The sequence below is a fragment of the Bombina bombina genome, chromosome 8 (genome assembly GCF_027579735.1).
Source record: "Bombina bombina isolate aBomBom1 chromosome 8, aBomBom1.pri, whole genome shotgun sequence".
In the NCBI taxonomy this organism is placed as follows: Eukaryota; Metazoa; Chordata; class Amphibia; order Anura; family Bombinatoridae; genus Bombina; species Bombina bombina.
This window is the reverse complement of record NC_069506.1, coordinates 135,775,291-135,793,789: the sequence shown is the minus strand read 5'-3', so window position 1 is coordinate 135,793,789 and position 18,499 is coordinate 135,775,291. Positions and strand designations below refer to the sequence as shown.

The window sequence follows — 18,499 nt, the reverse complement described above, 5'->3', positions numbered from 1 at the left end:
AGCTTTATTAAGGAATAAAGAAAGTACTACATAATAAAGTGTCACAGAAATGAACAGTAAATGGTTACAATACACTTTCTCAAAATATTTGCAGTGCACAAACTCATAGCAACAACACGTCCCAGTGTCCTGACAATGTCCACAGCTGAGGCAAACTGGATGGCGCAAGGTGATTTTAAATTAAGCCATCTCAACAGTCCAGTAAATCGAGATGCGACAGAGGTATACTCCCACATCTGGAGCACACCACCTTAGGTTACAACAGGAGGACGCTTGGTGGCACAACAGGTAGTATAGACAGCGTGGGTGGGTGCTTGCGCCACTAGTGGTGGGTAAGGCCCCGAGGAGGCCGTGAGGGGAGGGGAAGGGGGAGAAGTCGTGTGGGCTCCCAACCAGTGGGTAGGCCCTCTGTCCAGGTTCCTGTGTTGTCTACCCTCCTCGTCCGGTCGGGAGTTTTAGAAGGTTTAGTGGGAGGTCAGGGTCACTGTCTCAGTCTGTTCGGTCCGGGTGGCCTTACCGTCAGACCACATGGCCAACATATTCTCGTGTGTGTCTAAAGTGCCCTGTGTGAGGTGGTGGTATCTCTCCAAATGAAGGAGAGTGGTGACCTGTTGCTTCCACTCTTCTAAGGTTGGGGCTTTCTGGGATTTCCAGTGCTTGGGGATTAACATCTTGGCACTGTTCAACATGATCATCAGCAGGGCCTTAGAGGTTTTTGTTCCTCATTTTAGGTACAGATATATAAAGTAAGGATTTGGGGTCGGTTGGCCAATGTATACCCTGTTGTGTCTTTTATGTGGGTGAGTATTCCCTATCCAGTACAAGTCGAGTTTGGGGCACCCCCACCAAATGTGGGAGAGCGAGCCATCACCCCCCACACTCCCTCCAGATTTCCGAGAAGCGGTCTTTGTATATGGTCTGCAGTCTATGGGTGTGAGGTACCATCGGGATAAGAGTTTTGTAATTGGACTCTTGCACCCTGGCTGAGATTGAGGAGTGTTTGGTGTGGGCAAAGGCCTGATACCATTCTTTATAAGAGATGTCAGATTGTAGTTCCTGCTCCCATGCCTTAGCATAGGAGGGAAGTGTATTCGCCTCAGCTATTAACATGAGTTTGTAGAGTTTAGATGTTGCATGCCGTGTAGGGGCTTTTTGTGTACACAGGGTCTCAAAAGGAGTCAAGGGTCTTGTGAGTTGTTGCTTGTGTGGGTGGGTGGAGTGGAAATTATTTAGTTGGTTGTATGAGAACCATGTTAAGGGGATATGCGGTGTATCCTCCCCAATCCTGGCCAGGTCTTTCAGCCTGTGTTCCTCAGTCAGCGTAAGCCATATCCTATCAGACATGTGCGTGTGTCCGAGTGTTTTCCCGTCCCTAAGGTCACAAGGGAGTGAGGGATTGTTGTATATGGGAATAAGCGGGGAAATTCTAGTAGATATGTTTGTAGAAGTATTGATTATCTTATCCCATGTGTGAAAGAAGTCAGAGAGGGTAGGGTAGGTCATTGCGGCCTCTGGTCTGTGTTTTGATTCTAACCAGGCGGGTCGGGCCTGCGTTATTGGTTTGTAAGATGTCGCCAGTCCAAAGTGAATCCAGTTTTGTGGGGGGTCGTTTTGGCACCAGTCAAGTAGTCTAAGCAGGGTGATGGCCTGCTTGTACACTGGGATATTAGGGACCCCCAGCCCCCCTCTATCTCCTTGGAAGGTAGATGGATCTCTTAGCCCACTCTAGGCTTGATATCTTTCCAGATATATTGTTCCAAGAGGGTTTGAATTCTGTCTAGGAAGCTTGGCGGTAATGGGATGGGGGTTGTTTGTAGGAGATAGAGTATCTGGGTAAGACACTCATTTTTATCACATTGATTCTCCCTAGCCAAGAGATAGATTTATTTTTTCCAACTGGATAAATCTGAGATAAGGTTTGTTTCTAGGGTCTTGTAGTTGGCTTGGAAATATCACCTGTGGGTCCGGGGAGAGGTATATGCCTAAATATTTCATTATGGAGTGCTGTCTTTTCAGGGGGCAGTTTGTGAGGATATTGGGTAGTTGGTCAGCATTGTATGTGATATTCAGCAAGTTCCGATTTGCCGAGGTTTAGGTGGAAATTGGATACCCTGTGCCATATCTGCAAATGTCTCCTAAGACCCTGGGGAGTGAGGTGTCTACGTTTGGTTAGGGTGAGCAGGATGTCATCGGGCGTAAAGCGCAAGCTTGTGTTCTGCTGTTTTGGTCTTAATGCCCGTGATTACGGCCGTCCAAGCGCATTTTCTGTGCCAATGCCTCAATGGAGATGGCAAACAAAATGGGCGAGAGGGGGCAGCCCTGTCTCGTCCTGTTCTGTTATGATAAGGTTGTCAGAGAGTAGATTGTTCACTTTGACCTGTGCTGTGGGATTGCTATACATGGAGAAGATGTGGTTTATGAATTTCTGCTGAACCCCATCTTGGCCATGGTTGTTCTGAGAAATCCCCCAGCGGACCCTGTCAAAGGCCTTTTCGGCATCTGTCGAGACAAGGACCGCCGGGATCTTATGTCGTTGGGCATATGAGATCAGCTGGATCGTTTTTAAGGTGTTGTCCCGCGCCCTCTCTACCCGGGACGAAGCCCACTTGGTCAGGGTGTATCAGGGACGGGAGAATTTTATTTATTCTTGTAGCAATGATTTTTGCATAGATCTTTAAATCCACGTTTAACAGGGAAAATGGGGGGCGGAAATTTTCGGGGCGGTCTGGTTTTTTACCCTGTTTAGGAAGGACCAGTTATATGAGCTTTCAGCATTGGTTCTGTGAAGCGCCCATTTTCCGAAAGTGAGTTAAAAACCAGAGCGAGGGGGCTGTAAAAGGTGGTGCATATATGTTTTATAATACTTAACGGTTAACCCGTCGGGTCCAGGGCTCTTTCCGTTGGGCATACTTTTTATGGCTGCTTTAATTTCCCTCTGTCGTTACTGGGGCTTCTAGCATGGCTGAGTCGCCTGTCGAGAGTGTGGGGAGTTTTATATCGTTAAGAAATTTGTCTATATCATCTTGTGTACAGTCACTCTTCAGATTGTACAAGTTTTCGTAATAGCTTCTGAATGTTTCAGCTATTTGTTTGCTGTCTCTGTGTGTTTGCCCCTCTCTATCCCCGAATTAGATGTACATGTGTGTTCAGTTGTTTGCGTTTAAGGGCTCTTGCTAGGGATGCCCCAGCTTTGTTGTTAATGTCATAGTATTTTTGTCTCAGCATGGCTGACTTACGTTGGTAGGTTTTAGTTAAGTAGTTCTGAAGATCGGATCTAACCTGTTTGAGGTGTCCAAGAATGGTGATAGAGGTGGGGTTCTTCTTGTGTTCTGTTTTCCCAGAATTTGATTTGGGATAGAGTGGAGTTCAGAAATTGTCTATTCTCCCTGACTTCCCTAGATTTATGTTTGATAAAGTCTCCTCTGGTCACACACTTGTGTGCTTTCCCAGAGGGTGGTCGGGGGTTGATGCTATCCCCTGCATTTTCTCGGAAATAGTGACCTAGTGTGGTGTCTATGGCCTGTTTAACCAAAGGGTTGCTCAAAAGGAACTCATCGAGTCTCCAGATGAACGGCAAGATCGGGGAAGTGGGCCCAGGTCATTTTGCACAAACCGGTGCGTGATCTGACCACGTTGTTGGTAGTATAGTGGAGCTATCTATCAGGGACCATTCCCAGCCTGGTCACACATTATGTAATCGATTCTGGAGTATGTGCGATGTTGGGTTCGCGTAAAAGGTGTAATCGCGTAGGGATGGGTTTAGAGGATCTCCATGCATCGTGTAATTTGAGTTGTTGTATGTGTTGAGCTACTACCTTGATTGTTCGCTTGGTACGCTGGATCTGCCTGTAGATGTGTCCTATTTCAGGGTTTAGAGGGAGGTTAAAATCGCCCCCTACTATGAGTATGCCTATTGTATGTTCAAGTATTAGTTGAGATATGTGCTTGAAAAGCAGATGCTGGCCAGAGTTCGGGAGGTATACATTAACCAGCGTCACAGGGCGGTCAAAGAGGAGGCCTGATACAATTATGTACCTACCATTTACATCTTTAACTACGTTTTGAGGTTGGAATTTAATAGAGTTGCGCAGCCAGATACCCACCCCACCCGCTTTTGCTCCGGCCTGCAGGCTATGAAGGCTGTCCTGAATTGGTTAGTAAGGTGTTTTGGCTCGCTCCCTCTCTTGAAATGTGTTTCCTGCACAAAATGTCCCCAGCCGCCTGGTGTAGGTGTCGGAAGGCTATTGAGCGTTTTCTCCGGGCTGTTCAAGCCCTTAGCATTTAAGGATATCAGTGTGATGGGGCGGGCCTTATGGGCAGGAATGTCCGTCATTATGTCAGGGGGGGTGGGTTGTGGGGTACAAAGTCGTTGTAGAGTCTAGAAATATGACCTTTCACCTGGCCTGTGTGTGCTGACTTCAGTAGGAGGGTAGGGAAGGCGCCCCCCTCGGGGCTGGTAGTAAGTGCAAGTAAATGTGTTATGCAAAACTGAAAGCGTATCAAGCTTACAAATTCCTAGAAGAGAAAACAGTGCAATAAACTTGTACAGAGTAATAGAATTAATTTAACAATCAAATTGTTAGTCAACGGTCCTATGAGGCAAATAAACCCACAGTAAGGCAAACCAACAGTATGTACAGTAACTGAGTGGGAAGTATCCCACATCTCTAACCCCCTAAAACAAATGTAAAACAAATCAATGTATGAACATAAACATACGACCTGTAGCCATTCTGTCTTTAGCAAAGATGTCAGTCCCAGGATAGAGGAGTTTATGACTTTTCAGTCACCATGATTAGAGTCCTTATTTCGTTCAGTGAGTGGTTGAGTATTGATGACGTCGTCTCTGGATGTTTCCTTGAGAAGACTGTGCCCTGGTTGGGTGTGGAGAGATGGTCCAAGGGGTTGTCTGGTTGAGGGTCTTGGCATTTAATAGAAATCCGCAGGGCTTCACAGAATCGTGCTTGAAAACAGCAGTTGTATCCCCTCTTGTGGCAATGATGCTAACTGGGAACCCCCATCTATATGGGATATTTTGCTCTCGTAGAGTTGATGTGATATAGGACAGTTCTCGCCTCTTCTGCAGGGTGGTGGGGCTAAGGTCTGCAAAAATCTGGATTCTGTTGCCAGCATGTGTGAAATCTTTTTTCTGCCTTGATAGACGTAGGACTTCCTCTTTATCTTTGAAATGCAGGATTTTGAGAATAACATCTCTTGGAGGTGCCTTTGGGGGCGGTTTAGCACGTAGTGCTCTATGAGCTCTCTCTATTTGAATTTCTGGTGCACTCTCATCCCCCTTCAGAGTCCGAAAGAGGTTTTGTAAGCAACCCTCCAGGGCTCCTGGCTGGACACTTTCAGGTATACCCCGTATTCGCAGGTTATTCCTCCTGCCCCTGTTGTCCAGGTCTTCCACCCTTTCCAGGAGGTGATGAATGGTCTCATCCTGCTCATATGTTATACGTGAGATGTGCTGTATATCAATTAAATGAGGTATCATGACTTTCTTCTAATGGTTGTGACCCTCTGTGCTACTCTTGAGATGTCTCTTTTTTAATTCCCCATACCAGCTCTTAACTTCAGTGACTATTTCTTTGATGTCTTCTTTCGTGTGCAAAGTGATCTTAAGTCCTCCTTTGTAAGATAGGATATTGACTGGGGTGGCAGGGTAGGGTCTTGGGCTAGGTCTTTCGTGGTGTTATTGCCTAGTGTGTCACTTTGAGATGGTGGAGTGGGTTCAGGCTGCTTGAGGTAGCTTTGCAGTGTTTTAGAGCTGACAGCCCATCCGGTTGAGTGGCTTGCGTGCTGGCATTATGGCTGTTGGTTCTGGGGGATTCCCCAGTTCTTGTGCCCAAGTTTCCTGCAGTTTTAGCCTGAGGTTTAAGGTAGTTTTTAGTCTGTATTGCTGGTTAACCTTATAGACAGGCTCTGTGATGTGTGCTGCAGTGTCCTGCCGGGGATGCCGGATGTTATGCTTTGCGGCTGAATTACAATGGCCCTTGCGCTTGCAAGTGGTTTATGTTTCTGGCCCCGTGAGTCTTTAGTGTGACCGGGAGTATAGCTTATAAATTTACTGGAGGGTGTGCTAAATAGGAGGCTGATCTCTTATGTTAGTCCGGTGGTGAGCGGCTATTTATGGTGATTGCCGCGTGTGCTGCACTGGCTATGGGGTAACGTGGTTGCTTACCAGGTGGTCGAGCTGCTGTCTGTTCCGTGCGCAGGGCCGCGCTGAGAAGTGCTCCGCTGTGTTGCCGGTGTTCGTACGGCTCTTGCCGCAAAGTTGCTAGCTGTGGCACCACCGACGATGTAGGTAAATCTAGGGCCTCCGCTTCACTTCCTGCCCTCCGATTAAAGATGTCGCGGTTTCCCTTCCCGCGCAGTGGCCCACTCTGTTGCTTGTCAGATCCTGGCGAGCGGTGTCTGTATGAGGTGGCCGGTGGGCCTCGGTCAATGCGCCGAGGTCTCAGTCCCCTGCTTCCTGGGGTATTCTAGAGAAAGAATTAAGGCTATTTTTATAGGAGTTAGATGATGTGGGCCTAGGAGCTATTCCTTTACAAGGCCATCTCTCAAAGCGGCCAAGCTCTCGCCCCCCGATCTATCAATTTTTTATAGTAATGTAGGGTAGGTTCTAATTAACATCAATATGTATTCTATAGATGTCAAATGGTAATACTGTGTATCACAATATTCATAAGGGGCATGAGTTGTGTGATAAGCCCCTTCTTCCTAGCCATATGTATGGATATATATATTATATATAATATATATATATATATATTAAGAAAATATGTATATATGAATGAACACTAGAGGGCATTAAATAAGCCAATACCTAGGTGTTAATGGACACAGGGTGTGATAGGTGTTGTAGTGGGAGGGATTTATGGTATTTAAGGTGCAACAGTATTCTAAAATGTATATCAACATGATTAGGGTTAATGCCCGAAACGTTGTTGTTTGTTTCATTTGGATGTGATGTTTTGAATAAATAGAAGTCATTTGAGATGCTGGAATGCTGCCATTCTTTTACTGGTTGGATTATCTGCATGGACTTTTGTGCGAGAGTCCTGAATGGTGTTTGCACCCGCTGGATGCACAGAGTGCTGGATATACTTTATTTTAGAATATATTAGTTTGATCCCACCTAAAAACTAAAAGAAACTGGACACATTACAGAAGTTTGAAGATGGTCGCGAAAGATAAGCAATCACACGGCTAGATTTAGAGTTCTGCGGGCCAAAGGTGTGCGTCTAGCTACGCATGCTTTTTTTTTCTCCGCACCTTTTAAATACCGCTGTATTTAGAGTTCACAGAAGGACTGCGTTAAGGCTCCAAAAAGGAGCGGTATAGCATATTTAACGCCACTGCAACTCTCGATACCGACAGTGCTTACGGACTGCGGCCAGCTTCAAAAACGTGCTTGTGCCACGATTCCCCCCATAGGAAACAATGGGGCTGTTTGAGCTGAAAAAAAACCTAACCACCTGCAAAAAAGCAGCGTTCAGCTCCTAACGCAGACCCCATTGTTTCCTATGGGGAAACACTTCCTAAGTCTGCACCTAACACCCTAACATGTACCCCGAGTCTATAAAACGACCCACTAACCTTACACTTATTAACCCCTAATCTGCCGCCCCCGCTATCGCTGACCCCTGCATATTATTATTAACCCCCTAATCTGCCGCTCCGTACACCGCCGCAACTTACGTTATCCCTATGAACACCCTAATCTGCTGCCCCTAACACCGCCGACCCCTATATTATATTTATTAACCCCTAATCTGCCGCCCCCCGCTATCGCTGACCCCTGCATATTATTATTAACCCCTAATCTGCCGCTCCCGTACACCGCCGCAACCTATGTTATCCCTATGTACCCCCCTAATCTGCTGCCCCTAACACCGCCGACCCCTATATTATATTTATTAACCCTAATCTGCCGCCCCCCAACGTCGCCTCCACCTACCTACAATTATTAACCCCTAATCTGCCGACCGGACCGCCACCGCTACTCTAATAAATGTAATTAACCCCTAAAGCTAAGTCTAACCTAACACTAACACCACCCTAAGTTAAATATAATTTAAATCTAAACGAAATAAATTAAGTCTTATTAAATAAATTATTCCTATTTAAAGCTAAATACATACTGTAAAATAAATCCTAATATAGATACAATATAAATTATAATTATATTGTAGCTATTTTAGGGATTAATATTTATTTTACAGGCAACTTGTATTTATTTTAACCAGGTACAATAGCTATTAAATAGTTATTAACTATTTAATAGCCACATAGCCACATAGTTAAAATAATTACAAAATGACCTGTAAAATAAATACTAGCCTAAGTTACAATTAAACCTAACACTACACTATCAATAAATTAATTAAATACAATACCGGTACAATTATCTACAATTAAACCTAACACTACACTATCAATAAATTAATTAAATACAATTACCTACAAATAAATACAATGGAATTAAACTAACTAAAGTACCAAAAAATAAAAAAGAAACTAAGTTACACAAAAATAAAAAAATATATACAAAACATTAGAAAAATATTACAACAATTTTAAACTAATTACACCTACTCTAAGCCCCCTAATAAAATAACAAAGACCCCCAAAATAAAAAAAATGCCCTACCCTATTCTAAATTTAAAAAGTTCAAAGCTCTTTTACCTGAAAAGGGCCATTTGCGGGGCATGCCCCAAAGAAGTCTGCTCTTTTGCCTGTAAAAAAAACACATACAATACCCCCCCCCACATTACAACCCACCAACCCACATACCCTAATCTAGACCCAAACCCCCCTTAAATAAACCTAACAGTAAGCCCCCTGAAGATCCCTACCTTGTCTTCACCATGCCAGGTTCACCTATCGATCCAGAAGAGCCTCCGATGTCTTCATCCAAGCCCAAGGGGGGGCTAAAGAGTGACGCATCCCATCCTCCGGCTGAAGTCTTGATCCAAGCGGCAAATGAAGAAGTCCATCTTCGGGAAGAAATCTTCATCCTATCCGGGCAGAAGAGGACATCGGACCGGCAAACATCTTCATCAAGCCGCATCTTCTATGTTGTTCCATCCGATGATGACTGGCTCCATCTCTTGAAGACCTCCACCGCGGATCCATCCTCTTCTTCCGACGACTAGACGACGAATGAAGGTTCCTTTAAAGGGACGTCATCCAAGATGGCGTCCTCGAATTCCGATTGGCTGATAGGATTCTATCAGCCAATCGGGAATTAAGGTTGGAAAATTCTGATTGGCTGATGGAATCAGCCAATCAGAATCAAGTTTCAATCCGATTGGCTGATCCGATCAGCCAATCAGATTGAGCTCGCATTCTATTGGCTGATCGGAACATCCAATAGAATGCGAGCTCAATCTGATTGGCTGATTGGATCAGCCAATTCGGATTGAACTTGATTCTGATTTGCTGATTCCATCAGCCAATCAGAATTTTTCCTACCTTAATTCCGATTGGCAGATAGAATCCTATCAGCCAATCGGAATTCAGGGACGCCATCTGGATGACGTCCCTTAAAGGAACCTCATTTGTCGTCTAGTCGTCGGAAGAAGAGGGATGGATCCGCGGTGGAGGTCTTTCAAGATGGAGCCGGTCATCATCGGATGGAACAACATAGAAGATGCGGCTTGGATAAGATGTTTGCTGGTCTGGATGTCCTCTTCTGCCCGGATAGATGAAGATTTCTTCCGAAGATGGACTTCTTCATTTGCCGCTTTGGACAATACTTCAGCCGGAGGATGGACGTCACTCTTTAGCACCCGCTTGGCTTGGATGAAGTCATCGGAGGCTCTTCTGGATCGATCGGTGAACCTGGCATGGTGAAGACAAGGTAGGGAGATCTTTCAAAGGCTTAGTGTTAGGTTTATTTAAGGGGGGTTTGGGTTAGATTAGGGGTATGTGAGTGGTGGGTTGTAATGTTGGGGGGGGGTATTGTATGTGTTTTTTTTACAGGCAAAAGAGCTGAATTCTTTGGCATGCCCCGCAAATGGCCCTTTTCAGGGCTGGTAAGGTAAAAGAGCTTTGAACTTTTTTTAATTTAGAATAGGGTAGGGCATTTTTTTATTTTGGGGGTCTTTGTTATTTTATTAGGGGGCTTAGAGTAGGTGTAATTAGTTTAAAATTGTTGTAATATTTTTCTAATGTTTGTAATATTTTTTATTTTTTGTAAACTTAGCTATTTTTTTTATTTTTTGTACTTTAGTTAGTTTTAGTTTAATTGTATTTAATTGTAGGTATTGTATTTAACTAATTTATTGATAGTGTAGTGTTAGGTTTAATTGTAGATAATTGTAGGTATTGTATTTAATTAATTTATTGATAGTGTAGTGTTAGGGTTTAATTGTAACTTAGGTTAGGATTTATTGTACAGGTAATTTTGTAATTATTTTAGCTAGGTAGCTATGAAATAGTAAATAACTATTTAATTAGCTATTGTACCTGGTTAAATAAATACAAAGTTACCTGTAAAATAAAAATAAATCCTAAGATAGCTACAAGTATAATTATAATTTATATTGTAAGCTATATTAGGGTTTATTTTACAGGTAAGTATTTAGCTTTAAATAGGAATACTTTATTTAATAAGAGTTAATTTATTTTGTTAGATTTAAATTATATTTAAATTAGGGGGGTGCTAGTGTTAGGGTTAGACTTAGCTTTAGGGGTTAATACATTTATTATAGTAGCGATGTGGTCCGGTCGGCAGATTAGGGGTTAATTATTGTAGGTAGGTGGAGGCGACGTTGGGGGCGGCAGATTAGGGGTTAATAAATATAATATAGGGGTCGGCTGTGTTAGGGGCAGCAGATTAGGGGTACATAGGTATAATGTAGGTTGCGGCGGTGTACGGAGCGGCAGATTAGGGGTTAATTATTGTAGGTAGGTGGAGGCGATGTTGTGGGGGCAGATTAGGGGTTAATAAATATAATATAGGGGTCGGCTGTGTTAGGGGCAGCAGATTAGGGGTTCATAGGGATAACGTAGGTTGCGGCGGTGTACGGAGCGGCAGATTAGGGGTTAAAAAAAATATGCAGATGTCAGCGATAGCGGGGGGCGGCAGATTAGGGGTTAATAAAGATTATGTAGGTGTCGGTGATATTAGGGGCAGCAGAATAGGGGTACATAGGGATAACGTAGGTTGCGGCGGTGTACGGAGAGGCAGATTAGGGGTTAATAATAATATGCAGGGGTCAGCGATAGCGGGGGCGGCAGATTAGGGGTTAATAAATATAATATAGGGGTCGGCCGTATTAGGGGCAGCAGATTAGGGGTACATAGGGATAACGTAGCTGGCGGCGGTGTACGGAGCGGCAGATTAGGGGTTAAAATTTTTTAATAGAGTGGCGGCGATGTGGGGGGGCCTCGGTTTAGGGGTACATAGGTAGTTTATGGGTGTTAGTGTACTTTAGAGCACAGTAGTTAAGAGCTTTATAAACCGGCGTTAGCCCAGAAAGCTCTTAACTACTGACTTTTTTCTGCGGCTGGAGTTTTGTCGTTAGATTTCTAACGCTCACTTCAGCCACGACTCTAAATACCGGCGTTAGAAAGATCCCATTGAAAAGATAGGATACGCAAATGGCGTAGGGGGATCTGCGGTATGGAAAAGTCGCGGCTGCAAAGTGAGCGTTAGACCCTTTAATGACTGACTCTAAATACCAGCGGTAGCCCAAAACCAGCGTTAGGAGCCTCTAACGCTGGTTTTGACGGCTACCGCCAAACTCTAAATCTAGGCCTAAGTGAATATAAAATATTGTAGCTAATTAATCTAATATTGATGATGTTATTATTATTATTATTATTATTTATTTGTAGAGTTCCAACAGATTCCAAATCAATACCTAATATATATGAATGCAATTTTTTGTTTTTTGAAAAATGTCATGCTCCTGTCCTGAAAAAAAAACAATGATTTGGTCTTACTTGCAGAGGCGTTTCCCTCTCCACCAGTAAAGCAGAAGCATTTCCCTTGACAGCCAGTGAGGATTAGTAGAAAGTACAAAACCAATACTTTTGTTCTCAACAAAATTTACTTTTCTGGCAATAAAAGTAAATTCTGTATGCTCATGTTACCAAAAGAAACAGGACTTGGGAATTATTTTTGCAGATATGATATTTGATAAACAAACTGGTATTACAGCAAGTAGAGTAGGTTGTATAGGTAGAGGTATATGCAGCAAAAATAGTAAGGTTCTTATGCAACTTTATAGATCACTAGTCAGTTTTCATCTTGATTATTGTGGTCAGTTCTGCAGACTATATATTTAGATATAAATAAACAGGGCTACCAAAATAGAACATGGTAAATTAAAATGTAAAAAGAAAAACTTAATAACTTTAAAGGAGAGAAGGGAAAGAAATTAAATGACAGAAACGTTCAAGTATACTAAGGAAACTTAATAAAGCTGAGGATGATAAAGTTGAGGATAAAAGTATTTTTCACAAAGAAAGATCAAAAGCAGAACAAGGGGTCATGAAAGTAGTATGTTCAGTAGTAATTTGCAGAAGCACTTCTTCAAAGAAAAGGTGGTTGATTCAAGGCATAAATCTTCCATTAGTGGTTGTACAGACAAACACTGTGGGGGACCTTCAAATATTCCTGGGATAAACATAAGGCTATCGTACAAACCAATTAAACTTAGAACTTTATTGGAAATATTTGCACACATATTGGGTCTATCTATCTATGTTTTCTATGCTTATGTAAATGCTGCTTTTTCAAAATGCACGATGGAGTTTTTTTTAGTACAATCTAATTTTAACGATTGGGGGTTTTAATGGATAGGTAGGACTTTTGAATGTGAAAACCCTTGAAAAAGCCATTGGAATTCTGATTGATTGTAATGGGGTCCATAGTAATGGATAGAAAATCTTTGAATATATTAATTGTGGACACACAATTAACTTGTATATAATAACAACAGTTCACTAAAGGTTCCAATTGATTCACTGGGATGTGTTCCACCAGCTTCTTCAAAGTGAAAAGATATATAGCACTGAAATGTTGTATCCATACACCGTAATACAAAGTGTAGATTACTAACAGTATAGATGAGATAAACGGCTCCTCATATGTTCAAAGAAAGGTTTTCACCAGCTTTTTCATAAAAAGAAGCTTTTTATGAAAAAGCTGGTGAAACCTTTCTTTGAACATTTGAGGAGCCATTTATCTCAATCTTTACTGTGAGTATCTACAATTTGTATTATGGGGTATGGATAAAACATTTCAGTGCTATATATTCTTTTCACTTTGAAGAAGCTGTGGAACACATCCCAGTGAATCAATTGGAACCTTTGGTGAACCTTACGCCTCCCACAGCATATACATATAGATTGACAGCCCTTGGGAGAGACCCGTGGGAAGGCAGCGGCTCTGGAAACAGAGGGGAGTAAATATCTGTATTGCATACTTTTCTTTGTTATATAGTACAAGACTATTTAAAATAAAAATGTATTTTTATGAACAAAATCTTACACAGAACTTTCATTCTCCTGTTGAATCTCTTGTTATCGGAATTATGTTTGATCTGACGAACCTCAAATGATCATCTGTAAAAAAATACAAAAATATACATCACTAATATATCTATCTATCTATCTATCTATCTATCTATCTATCTATATATATATATATACACACCACACACACACACATATATTTATAACTATCTTGCTACTCATTGGTAAGACTGAAAGCATATCCTAATTATAGAAAAACAATTGTCTCAGGTTATACTACTGGGAACATACTCTAGAAGAATATTCATAAGGATTTTTGTTATCATTTAAAAAAATTGCTTTCAAATGCATTTGCATATTAATTATAGAAAAATAAGAAAAAAAAAAGGAAAAAAAGCCTTGCAATGGTCAGAGAAGCACAGTTAACAGCTTTTGGCTAGTTGTATAGGGCCATTAAAACATGTTGGCCGGCCTCTCCTAACCTTAAAGGCTCAAACAGCACTTTACAACTGGTATTGCAAAATATAAAAACATTTAAGACATGCAAATAATAAAATAATATGTTACATTATATACAAATAAGAATTATGTTGACTTATATTTTACATATAAATGATACCCATAAATATGAATATGTAATATAATAAATACTAAAATATTATATATTTAAAGGGGCAGTCTAGTCAAAATTAAACTTTCATGATTCAGATAGGGCATGTAATTTTAAACAACTTTCCAATTTACTTCTATTATCTAATTTGCTCAGTTCTTTAGATATCCTTTGTTGAGGAAATAGCAATGCACATGTGCGAGCCAATCACACAAGGCCTCTATGTGCAGCAACCAATCAGGAGCTTCTGAGCATATCTAGATATTCTTTTCAGCAAGTGATATCAAGAGAATGAAGCAAATGAGATAATAGAAGTAAATTAGAAAGTTGTTTAAAATGACATGCTCTTTCTAAATCACCAAAGAAAAAATTTGGTTTTCATGTCCCTTTAAGTAAGACTTCATAATGATATGAAAAATATTAAATTAGGCAAAAAGACTGATAACTCAAATTCAATTTGCTATAATAATGCTTTAAAATATAGTGAATTAAATAAGCTAATTGTTTTTTAAACAAATTATTGAAACTATAACAGAATTTCAAAGATTACCTGAAATCTAAACTTTTAGGAAGATGTTAAAGAAAACTAAGGTTAAACTTAAGAGTTTTTTAAAAAAAAAAAAAAAAGTTTAAACATTTTTACAATCTATTTTAAATAAATTGATTAATAAAGCAGAAATTATAGTATAATCTCACCTGCTTCCCTTGTTCTTTCACTGTCTTAATAAGGAAAAAAGAGGTGTTCAGAGAGATGTTTGTCATCTTTTAGAAATAGAACTGATATAAGGACCTTATATATTGTTACAGGTACTTTTGTTTTACTTCTTCAGAATTTTACTTTCAAAATGACACAATCATATTAAATGTCCACCTCTGGCTGACCTTAGATAATTCATATTTCTTGGAAATTTGTAGAAAATTCACAGTAAATCTTCACACTTCCTTCTTTGTCTAGATTACACAATACTAAAAATGTGGACAGTTACACTCATAATAACCCTATCTATTAAAAATTATTTTAAATTGCAATACAAAGTTATAAGGGCTCAAAGATATGAGCAACAAAAAATTGGGAATATGTAGGGTGTGTGCATCAAAAATGATAAGAATTATAAATGGTCCTTAACAGGTAGTGATGTCGCGAACAGTTTGCCGGAGAACAGTTCCCGGCGATCTTAGCTTGTTCGCGTTCGCCGCGGCGGGCGAACATATGCAATGTTCGATCCGCCCCCTATTCATCATCATTGAGGAAACTTTGACCCTGTATCTCACAGTCTGCAGACACATTTGAGCCGATCAGCAGCAGACACTCCCTCACAGACCCTCCCAGCTCCTGGGCAGCAGCCATTTTAGATTCATTACGATCCTGCATTCTTAGTGAGAGGAGGGTTAGTGCTGCTGCTGGTGATTTTATGGGAAATTGATAGCTAGGCTAGTGTATTCAGTGTCCACGTACAGTCCTGAAGGACTCATCTAATTCTCTGCTGTAAGGACAGCACCCCAAACAGCGAGGCAGGGGCCCTTTTTAGGGCTAGAACTTCAAGCCCAAAAAGCCCTTTTTAGGGCTAGAACTTCAGTCTTTTTTTTTTTTTTTTTTTTTTTTTAAATCTAATTGCATTTGCCTGCCTGTCAGCCTGTTGTGTGAGGCTCACAGCATATACTGTGATTAATTGCTCTGTGCCACCACTGATATCTGGTGTAACATTAGTGAAAATTAAAAAAAAAAAAAACTTTTACATCATTTTGCTAGTGTAATCTAATTTCATTTTCCATCAGGCCTGTGTGTCAGGCACACAGCATATACTGTGATTAATTGCTCTGTGCCACCACTGATATCTGGTGTAACATTAGTGTAAATTTAAAAAAAAAAACTTTTACATCAGTTTGCTAGTGTAATCTAATTTCATTTTCCATCAGGCCTGTGTGTCAGGCCCACAGCATATACTGTGATTAGTTGCTCTGTGCCACCACTGATATCTGGTGTAACAATTAGTGTAAATTTAAAAAAAAAAAACTTTTACATCAGTTTTGCTATTGTAATCTAATTTCATTTTCCATCAGGCCTGTGTGTCAGGCCCACAGCATATACTGTGATTAATTGCTCTGTGCCACCACTCCTATCTGGTGTAACATTTTTGACTGTGAAACTCAGTCTGCTTTTTTGTGTCAGGCTCACAGCGTATACTGTGCCCACTTGCCCAGTGCCACCACTCATATTTTGTTTAATAGTAGTGTAAGTGTACATTTAAAAAAAATAAACTTTTTGGATTGTGAAACATCAGTCTGCCTTTTTTGTGTCAGGCTCACAGCATATTACTGTGGCCCACTTGCCAGTGCCACCACTCATATCTTGTTTAATAGTAGTGTAAGAGTACATTTAAAAAAAAAATAAACTTTTTGGATTGTGAAACATCAGTCTGCTTTTTTTGTGTCAGGATCACAGTGTATACTGTGCCCACTTGCCCATTGGCACCACTCATATTTTGTTTAATAGTAGTGTAAGTCTACATTTTTTTTTAAAAAATGACAGGCAGGAGGAAGGCCATCCCGCAGGTGCTGTCTTGGTAGTGGTGCTGTGATTCCCTTTGACCCTACATAATGCACAGTGTTCAGAGGCACGTGCCATGAATGCAAAAAGTTCTGAGGAGGACCTAGTTGAATGTTAAACACAGGACACCCAATCTTCTACAGCTTCCGCTCCTAACCTTGACGCACCATCCACCTCCAGCATAGCTGCGGGCACCTCTCAAGTGACCAGTGCCACTCGCCCGCCTGCCTCTGCCAACAACACTAGCACCACAGCCGCTTCACTTGATCTGTCAGAGGAGTTATTGACACATCAGTTGGAAGAAATGAGTGATGCGCAACTATCATTGACAGAGGATGTAGATAACAGTGATATGTCTCAGTCAGGCAGCATTACAGACATGGACATATGGTGTGATGATGATGGTGATGTTGTTACCCGCTGCTGCTTCCTTTGTTGATTTGTCAGATACAAGTGAAACGGTTGATGATGATGCGTCAGTGGATGTCACGTGGGTGCCCGCTAGAAGAGAAGAAGAAGAGGGGGAAAGTTCAGATGGGGAGACAGAGAGGAGGAGACGAGTTTGGAAGCAGGGGGAGGTCGTCGCAAGGAGATAGTGGCACAGTCAGACAGCATGCATCGGCACCCGGGGTCAGCCAGACAGCACGCCAATCAATGCATGCTGTTGGCCACCACCAGAATGCCGTCATCGCAGAGCTCAGCAGTGTGGCATTTTTTTTTGTGTGTCTGCCTCTGGACAACAGCGATGCCATTTGCACAACCTGTGCCAAAAGAAACTGAGTCATGGAAGTCCCAACACCCACCTAGGTACAACCACTTTGCGAAGGCACATGGTCTCACATCACAAACGCTGATGGGATGAACACATGAGTAGAAGCAGCACACAAACTCAAAGCCGCCATCCTCCTCCTGGTCCAGCATCTTCAGCCACGTCAACCACTGCTGTCCTCCTTGCCCCCTCTCAACCATCCGCCACTCAGTCTCTCTTAGGTAGCAGTTCCTGGTATCTGTCCAAAGTCAGGTGTCTGTCAAGGACATGTTTGAGTGTAAGAAGCCAATTTCCCAAAGTCACCCCCCTTGCCCGGCATCTGACAGCTGGCTTGTCTGAACTCTTAGCCCGCCAGCTTTTTACCATACAAGCTGGTGGAAGTCTGAGCATTCAAAAAATTTGTATCTATTGGGGACACCCGCAGTGGAAGGTACCCGGCCGAAATTTTCTTTTCACAAAAGGCAATCCCAAACCTGTACTCGATTGTGGGAAAGGGAAGTAATGGCATGTCTGGCACACAGCGTTGGGGCAAGGGTCCATCTGACCACTGATAGCTGGTCTGCAAAGCATGGTCAGGGCAGGTATATCACCTACACTGCGCATTAGGTAAACCTGCTGATGGCTGCCAAGCATGGAATGCGTGGCTCTGCAGAGGAGTTGGTGACACCCGCCACGACTTGCAGGCAGGCCTGTTGCTACCTCCTCTACTCCTCCTACTCCATCCTCTTCCATAACCTCTTCCTCAGCTGAGTCCACTTCTGCTGCTGCGTCTTGCTCCACATCAACCGGCACCCCCCCAGCTCCCAGGTACTATTCAACATCCCGGATACTTGCCTGAAAGCCGAGAGTCACAACCGCACCAGCACTCCTGTACGCCCTGAACGCACAGGTGGATCAGTGGCTGACTCCGCACCAACTGGAGATTGGCAAAGTGTGTTCTCTGGACAATGGAAGTAATTTGGTGGCCGGCATTGAAATTGGGCAAGTTGACAACATGTGCCGTGCATGGCACATGTGTATAATCTGATTGTACAATGCTTTGTGCATAAGTACCCAGGCTTACAGGACGTCCTGAAGC

The 18,499-nt window shown here is 42.1% G+C and overlaps 1 protein-coding gene across 1 annotated transcript in view; it reads right to left on the bottom strand.

Annotated features, from left to right (window-relative positions):
* The window catches only part of IL4I1 (interleukin 4 induced 1), an 88,922-nt gene extending 75,346 nt beyond the window's left edge, over nucleotides 1-13,576 (bottom strand). Inside the window, exon 1 of the mRNA XM_053690589.1 lies at nucleotides 13,511-13,576. Coding sequence (XP_053546564.1) covers nucleotides 13,511-13,523 — 13 coding nt within the window. The 5' untranslated portion in view covers nucleotides 13,524-13,576. The remainder of the gene's footprint in view (nucleotides 1-13,510) is intronic.
* Between the last annotated feature and the right edge of the window lie 4,923 nt (nucleotides 13,577-18,499).